Source organism: Lactuca sativa, chromosome 6 (assembly GCF_002870075.4).
Source record: "Lactuca sativa cultivar Salinas chromosome 6, Lsat_Salinas_v11, whole genome shotgun sequence".
NCBI lineage: Eukaryota > Viridiplantae > Streptophyta > Magnoliopsida > Asterales > Asteraceae > Lactuca > Lactuca sativa.
In genome coordinates, this window is record NC_056628.2 from 74,043,527 (window position 1) to 74,052,107 (window position 8,581).

The 8,581-nt window shown below is 35.6% G+C and overlaps 1 protein-coding gene across 1 annotated transcript; it reads right to left on the reverse strand.

Moving 5' to 3' along the window:
- Positions 1-4,141: 4,141 nt before the first annotated feature.
- On the reverse strand, positions 4,142-7,254 carry LOC111890205 (receptor-like protein EIX2). Its single transcript, XM_042895786.2, has one exon. It carries the CDS (start codon positions 7,184-7,186, stop codon positions 4,394-4,396), a length of 2,793 nt encoding a protein of 930 aa, XP_042751720.1. The 5' UTR covers positions 7,187-7,254; the 3' UTR covers positions 4,142-4,393.
- Positions 7,255-8,581: the final 1,327 nt, after the last annotated feature.

Below are 8,581 nucleotides of genomic sequence, written 5' to 3' on the forward strand. Positions count from 1 at the left end.
ACTATTGAATCGAGAAGGAAATAATGAATCTTGTCCACATAAATCATATGTGATTAAATACATATAATCACATGTGATTAAATATATTAGAACAATTATTGAATCGACACAAGAATAAATATTTTCCATACGAATCATATGTGATTAAATATATATAATCACATGTGATTAAATACACAATAACAACTATTGAATCAATACGTAAAAACAAATGTTGTCCATGTAAATCATATGTAATTAAATACATATAATCACATGTGATTTAATACACGATGCCAATTATTAAATCGAAAACACAAAAATAAATACGGCCCACGTAAATAATATTTTATTAAATACATATAAGCATGTGTAGTTATATGTATCTAATCACATATGATTTACGTGGACAATATTCATTTTTGCATTCTCGATTCACTAGTTTTTCACGTGTATTTAATCACATGTGATTATATGTATTTAATAACATATAAATCATATATGATTTGATACATATAATCACATGTGACTCCATACATATAATCACATGTGATTATAAACAAGAGAAAACCTAATGAATCAAAAACACTAAAAAAAATCTTTGTAGGTGGGGGTGGGGGTGGTGGCAGTGGGTGGTGGAGGCAGGGTGGTAGTGACTTGTGGTGGTGGTGTGTGGTAATGGGTGGTGGTGGGTGGGTGGGTGGTTGCAAGTGGTGGTGATAATGACGGGTGATGGTTTTGGTGGGTGGTGGAGGTAATTCATTTTTGCTTTGTGATTATATGAACCTAATCACATACGATTAAGTACATATAATCACATGTGATTATATGAATCTAATCACATAAGATTTATGTGGACATAATTCATTTTTGCTTTTTCGATTCAATAGTTGTTCTCATGTATTTTATCACATGTGATTATATGTATAATTGTATGTGATTAAGTACATGAGTACAACTACTGAATCGAGAAGGAAAACATGCATCTTGTCCACCTCAAATCATATATGATTATATACATATAATTACATGTGATTAATTATACAAAAGCAATTATTCAATCGAAACCGCAAAAATAAATATTATATACATAAATCATATCTAATTAAATACATGTGATTATATGTATCCAATTATATATGATATATGTGGATGAGATTCATTGTCACATTCTCGATTCAATAATTGTTCTTTGTCCACTGTAATCATATGTGATTAAATACATATAATCATATGTGATTATATGTATCTAATCACATATGATTTATACGAACAAAAGATAATGATGTCTATATAAATCATATGTGATTAGATACATATAACCACATATGATTATATACACAAGAACAACTATTGAATTGAGAATACAAAGATAAATATTGTCCACATATATCATATCTGATTAAATGTATATAATCACTTGTGATTATATGTATCTAATTACATAGAATTTATGTGGAAAATATTTATTTTCGCGTTCTCGATTCAGCTGTTGTTCTTGTGTGCTTAATTACATATAATCACATGCGATTAAATATATTAGAACAATTATTGAATCGACGCAAGAATAAATGTTTTCCATACGACTCATATGTGATTAAATATATATAATCACATGTGATTAAATACACAGGAACAACTATTGAGTCAACATGTGATTATATGTATTTAGTAACATATAAATCATATATGATTTGATACATATAATCACATGTGACTTGATACATATAATCACATGTTTATTTTTGAGGTTTCGACTGAATAATTACTTTTGTGTAATTAATCACATGTGATTATATGTATGGTGATAGGTGGTGGTGGGTGGGTGGGTGGTTGCAAGTGGTGGTCATAGTGATAAGTGATGGTTTTGGTGGGTGGTGGGTGGGTGTGGGTGGTGGAGGTGGGTGGGTGGGTGGTTGCAAGTGGTGGTCATAGTGATAAGTGATGGTTTTGGTGGGTGGTGGGTGGGTGTGGGTGGGTGGTGGAGGTGGGTGGTGGTGACGAGTGTTGTTGGTTGGGTGATGATGATGGTGGGTGGTGGGAGTTTTTGGTGGGTGGGTGGTAGTGGGTAGTGGATACTGGATAGTGATGGGTGGTGGGTGGTGGTTAGTGGTGGTGGGTAGTGATGGGTAATGGTGGCGGGTGGTAGTGGTGGTGGTTGGTGGTTATGGTGGGGGTGGCGGGTAGTGGTGAGTGGAGATGGGTGGTGGTGGCTAGTGGTGCTGATTGTGGTGGGTGGTGATGGTTGGTAGGTGGTGGTGGTTAGTGATGGATGCTGGTGACAGGTAGTGGTGGTGGGTGGTGGTTGTTGGTGGTGGGTAGTGATGGGTGGTAGTGGCGGGTGGTGGTGGGTGGTGGGTAGTGATGGGTGGTGGGTAGTGGTGGCAGGTGGTGGTGGTGGTGGGTGGTGATGGGTGGTGGGTAATGGTTGGTGGTGGTGGGTTGTGGTGGTGATGAGTGGTGGAGGTGGGTGGTGGTGGCGGTTGGTGGTGGTCGGGTAGTGATGGTGGTGATGGTGGTGGTGGTGGGTGGGTAGTGATGGGTGGTGTGTGGTGGTTGGTGGCGGTGGTTAGTGATGGGTGGTGGTGGCGGCGTGTGGTGGTGGTGGGTGGTGGTTGGTAGTGGTGGGTAGTGATGGGTGATGGTGGCAGGTGGTGATGATGGGTGGTAGGTAGGGGTTGTGGGTGGTGGTGGCAGGCGGTAGAGGTGGGTGGTGGTGGTTGGGTGGTGATGGTGGTGGGTGGTGATGGTGGTGGTGGTTTGTGGTGGTGGTGGTGGGTGGTGGGTAGTGGTGGTTAGTGATGGGTGTTGGTGGCGGGTGGTGTTGGGTTGGGTGGTGAGTGGTGTATGTAAGTGGGTTTTTTAATTGTTTGTAAACATTTTTTGATTTATATGAATATTATTTTATAATTTTAATTAAAAAAAATTGTGTTTTTCAAATTTGTTCTCAAATGTTTTCGCGATAAGAAATGTTGTTTGTATAACGTTCCCATATATATATATATATATATATATATATATATATATATATATATATATATATATATATATATATATATATATATATATATATATATATATATATATATATATATAGGGTTAAGTTCAAATGAGAACACTATTTAGTGTGAGAACGTGAGAACACTACTTTATGTTACTACTCTACTATAAAATTTGTATATACAACGATATGACATTATTCATCAACAAATATACGAACAATCACACATTAATATTCACATTAAAATTTTGTATGTACACCTTTATGACATTATTCATCACCGAATATATGAACAATGACATATTTAACATTCAAATTAGAATTTACTAAATTACTACACATATATATAAATTTTATAGTAGAATAGCAATATAAAATTGAATATATTCATATTATAATTTGTACAATAATATACATATTAAATTCATAGTAGAATAATAACATAAAATAGTGTTCTCACGTAGTCACATTAAATAGTGTTCTCATTTGAACTTAACCATATATATATATATATATATATATATATATATATATAAAGTGTCAAAGAGACTTCTCCAATTTTTTAAATACCCCACAAAAAGACGCCTGATAGTAACAAGTATATAAGGATTGATAGATCATCTTTCAAGTGCTAATTTTGGAATTAACCTATATTGAGAATTGGTTAAAAGAAAAAATTAAATAATAATAATTACATGCTGAAATAATGATCTTTTCAAAATGACTTATTCCGCACAACAGGAAATTGTCACCCATGGTGTTGGTGGCATTTTTACTGATAATGGGGACTTAAAACTCAACCAGTTACAAGTGAAACATGATCTCACCAAAGTTAAAAAGAACGGATTCGTGCCTCCAGGCGAAACGAGGTGTATGCCCGAGGCGGAATTGAAAAATAAATATTAAAAATATATATCTTATAAAAAATAAAACACTAAACATATAATTTAAACCACAATAATATATAATTAAATCTCCAAGGGTCTGAACATATATTTTTACAAATCTGGTCCGATGCTTCCATTTTATGCCGGAATGTGTGTCTGAATTAAGAAATTGGATATCCAAACAACTTCTGGTAGACTCAATTGAATGTATGGAACATCAATTTCATCAATTGAGGAAAACAAGATGTGATGCTAGGAAGAAGAACAGGTGAGATGAGAAGAAGACCAGGTGGGATTGGAAAAGAAAAAGTCAAAATAAGTCAAATTTGGCTAAAAATCAAGGCGTACGCTTCTGAAAAACGTACCGCCTCTACTGATTCATCTACGGTTCACCTCAAGGCTTACGCTTCTGAAGAGTTTTAAAACAATGGATCTTACATTACCATACCTCTAGTCCGAACTAAGAACACTAATAGGTTTATGAAGCAAACATACAAAACAGGAAAGAATAATTAAATATAGACAATCACATACGTTCAATCCTCCGCAATTTTGTAATGAACACCACCACCTCCTGATAAACCCAATCCCTGAAGCTATCATAAAAGTGAAAAAATGCACGTCTCCCACGATGGTTGAGAAGTAGAGTTCCACATGCTATCCAAAAGCCAGTAACAAAACCAGCAGCCCCACTGATATAGAACCATCTCCAATCTTCATCACCCTCACTTTTACAAACAACTGATGGTACTTGTGATTCTTCATCTCCTGTACATTTTCTAAAAAGAGGAGGTCCACACAGTCCTGCATTTCCATCGTAGCTTGAAGGTTGAAACGACTGGAGTTGAGTGCTAGATGGGATTCTACCTGACAAGTTATTAGATGACACATTTAGGTAACCCAAAAAAGTCATCTGACACATGCTTGATGGTATCCCTCCTGATAGATTATTTCTAGATATATCCAAAGTTAAAAGCTTTTTCATCTGACCAATTTTCTGTGGAATCTCTCCAAGTAGAGCGTTTTTTGACAAGTTGAGGGCAAGCAGTTCATGAAGATTGGTGAGTTCATGTGGGATGTTTCCTGTTAAATTGTTGCTTGAGAGGTCAATGCTCTTCAACAATCCCAGATTATGGGTGAATTCACGCTCATCTCCTTGCCACTCGATCATCGCATGGTCAACATACTCCTCTTCATTCGGATATGGAAGATTAAATTTTGCAAAGTTTGCAAATCGAAATGCATAAGGATGCACATTTGGTGGCGGTAAGAATCCTTCTTGAGCCATTCTTGTAAGATTACTCAAACATGAGGGGATGCTTCCATGGAGATTGTTCCTAGAAAAATCTAAAATTTGAAGATTTGGTAACTGACATAATTGTAAAGGGATGGTTCCGAAGAAGTTGTTTGATCTTAGGATAAGACCATACAATCCCGATAAGTTTTCCCCGATCCAAGCAGGCACATTACCAGAGAATCTGTTGGCCCCCAAATCCAAGAAGTTTAACTTGGTGCAATTCTTTAGAGACAATGGCAATTCTCCGGAGAAGTTGTTCTTGTATAAATACAACACCTCCAGTTCTATCAAAGATCTAATAGAGGGAGGAAGCCTTCCAGATAGATTGTTGTGTCCTAGATTAAGAATTTTTAGTTCTTTGAAGTGCCACAAACAGTCTGGAAGTTGTCCGGTTAGAGAGTTATGGGAGATGTCAAGAAATTCCAATAACCCGTCGACAATTTGGCATAAGAAGGAGATACCTCCAGAGAATTTGTTTCTGGAAAGATTTAATGATGTCAAACTGGAAGGAAGGTGCGGGATTGGACCATCAAAGTTGTTGGAACTCAAATCCATCGCTGGAGTGTATCCAAGAATTAATGATAAATCTGGTATTTTCCCACTGATATTGTTGGAAGAAAGATTCAAATAGTCGAATTTCATTTTCCAAAACTCTGGAGGAACTGTGTCTGAAATACTAGTATTGGAAATATCAAGACGGGTAAGATTTTCCAGTTTTTTCATCCATATGGGGAAGTGAGGCCCTAGCTTGCAAGAACGCAGATCAATATGCTTTACATAAGAAAGGTTTGACATATGATCTGTGGAAGGAACTCCTTGGAGTGGGTTTTTTGAAAGATTTATATAAAGAGCCTTAGACTTTCCAATGTTTTTAGAGATGGTACCACTAAGATGATTTTGAGAAAGGTCAATCTTTTCAAGCAAGGGTAGTTCCCACAATTTCTCGCTTATGGCTCCATTTATTTGATTATCTGATAGATCCAGAAACGATAGGGATGAAAACTTTTGGATCTCATCAGACAATGACCCTGTAAATTGGCTTCTTCGAATAGACAAGTCTTGAAATGTTAGGAATGAGCATCCAGACGACAAGTTGTTAAGAAAATCAGGAACTTTGACAACAGCAGAGTTGTTATTGAAGTACAAAGTTTCCAAACTACAGAGGTTACCAAGATATTTGGGTATCCCATCCAACATGTTGCTAGACAGATCAAGAAAGCGAAGCTTATTGCTTGTTAATGGGAACATCCAATGATACATGGATGAGGTGAGATTGTTGTTTCTGAGAGAAAGGAATTCAATAGATGAGGAAGAAGAGTTGAGAAATGAAGAAGAATATGGATACATGACCTGTGACAGCTCACATCCATCTAAACTTAAATCTGATAGTTTTGGTAGATTCAAAATCACATTTACCCACTGGTTTGCTTTGGCAAGGGAAATCCCATCCACTTCAAGTTCCTTCAAGTGAGATAAAGAAGACAACCACTGTGGGTTTTCAACTCTACATCTTCCAACATCTTGAAGGGAAAGCCGCTGCAATTTTGTGAGGTTTCCAAACTCTGGAGGAATGATTCCATAAAAAGAGTTACCTGAGAGGTCAAGGTACCTTAATTCGGTCAAGGAACCAATGAACATGGGAATGGTTCCATGAAAAGAATTGGAGGAAAGATCAAGACAATTCAAGTAGGTTAAGTTAACCAACGAATGGCTAATCTCACCTACAAGACCAGCATCGGACAAATAAAGATCTGTGACATGATGACCTGTTTGGCTGTCGCACCAGACTCCTTCCCATGCACAGCAGTCATCATCTTCAGGTCTCCACGTAGAGAGACTACCATCAGGGTCATGAAGGTTTGCTTTGAATTGAAGGAGAGCATCTCTCTCCTTATCCAAACACTTGTTTCTGATAACACCATTAGCATCTCCTCCTCCTCTCAGTGTTACCAATTGGTTTGCAGTTGTATTCTGTAGGCATAGCAAGAAAAGTGAGAAAACTATAAAAACACAAGGATGCATGACGTAAATGCAGATGTTGGTGATTTTTTTTGATTGTGTTGTATATAAAGATGCCCCTACGAAGGTTTATATAGTGCCAACTGTAAAGATGAAATACTAAAGCGGATGGTCTCAAATTTCCATGAAATTTAAAGTGGCCCAAAGTAGACTTAAAGACTTAAAAGTCTTGGCAATTTGTATTTAATATACATATATTTTCCAATCTTGTGATATATTTTGGTCATCAAACTATGTGAGTATATAATTCTAAAAAAAACAAAATGATGGAATGAAAGAGAGTCACAATAATTGAAATACGGAATAGGGATATGACATTATTTGGGTCTAAGAATGTAATGACAGTGTAATGAACTTTTCTTAGTTAGATCAATTAAACTGTAAACTTGTTTGAATGCAGTCAATTTTCTTTCAATCCACGATTCTTTTACATTGTTACAAATAATTAATATTTTTATCAAAAGCCCTAAACTACTAACAGCTCAAAAAAAAAGAGGGTTAAATTTTATAAGATTTTTATATTTTTTTTATGATGAATTAAATGAATTCTAATAACTTAGGGTACCCTTAATAATTACAACAGTCATTCTTTACTTGTTAGCCAAATGTATAATAAATTTTATAAAAATAAAGCAATTTTTTTAGTCTCACATTTAGATAGTTCATAGAAATACAACCAGAAAAAATATTTAATTATAACACTATCATTTTACAATATGGAAATACCATGGCAAGTGAAGAATGTATTATGTAGAAACAATGCACTGATTGACTCTATAATGTAAAAAGAATGCAATGTTTATTCAAAAATGTAAAAAGTAAAAACAATGCAATGCTGACTCAATAATGTAAAAGGAGGGACAATTCTAATTGATGATGGTGGCCATAAAGGAGTAAAGGGCGAGTGAGATGTCTTTCTTTTTTATAATGTAGGGAATGCTCTAGACAAACTTAGGCAGCATAAATAATTTTATATCGTAAGAATCATCCTTCTCGATTATTGGTTATGATCTAAAAACCTAAGAGAAAGATCAAGACAAAACAATAACTAGTTCAGTTTCATTCATTTATAGCCTAACTGAATATTATCGGAAATGATGAGATCTATTAAAATTACACTATCGAAAATAAAATATAAAGAGAAAAATCAGACGAGTCTCACATAGCATCAATTAACCAATGTACACAGGTTAAAATTCATAGAATTTCGGAAAACGGACTAAGCTTACAAGAAAATATTAAACGTTTGAGAAAGAGGGTATGGGATCTCGGAGATGAGGTTTGATATATCATCGATACCCGACTTTGAATTGGGGCTTTTTATCAATGATTACTCTTTTGCCTGCTACTATGCTTCTGTTTCACCTTCACCTTCACCGTCACCATCATCTGTTGAAT

Excerpts from the sequence above, each read along its gene's own strand:
- LOC111890205 (XM_042895786.2), bottom strand. The coding sequence starts at position 7,186 with ATGCATCCTTGTGTTTTTATAGTTTTCTCACTTTTCTTGCTATGCCTA.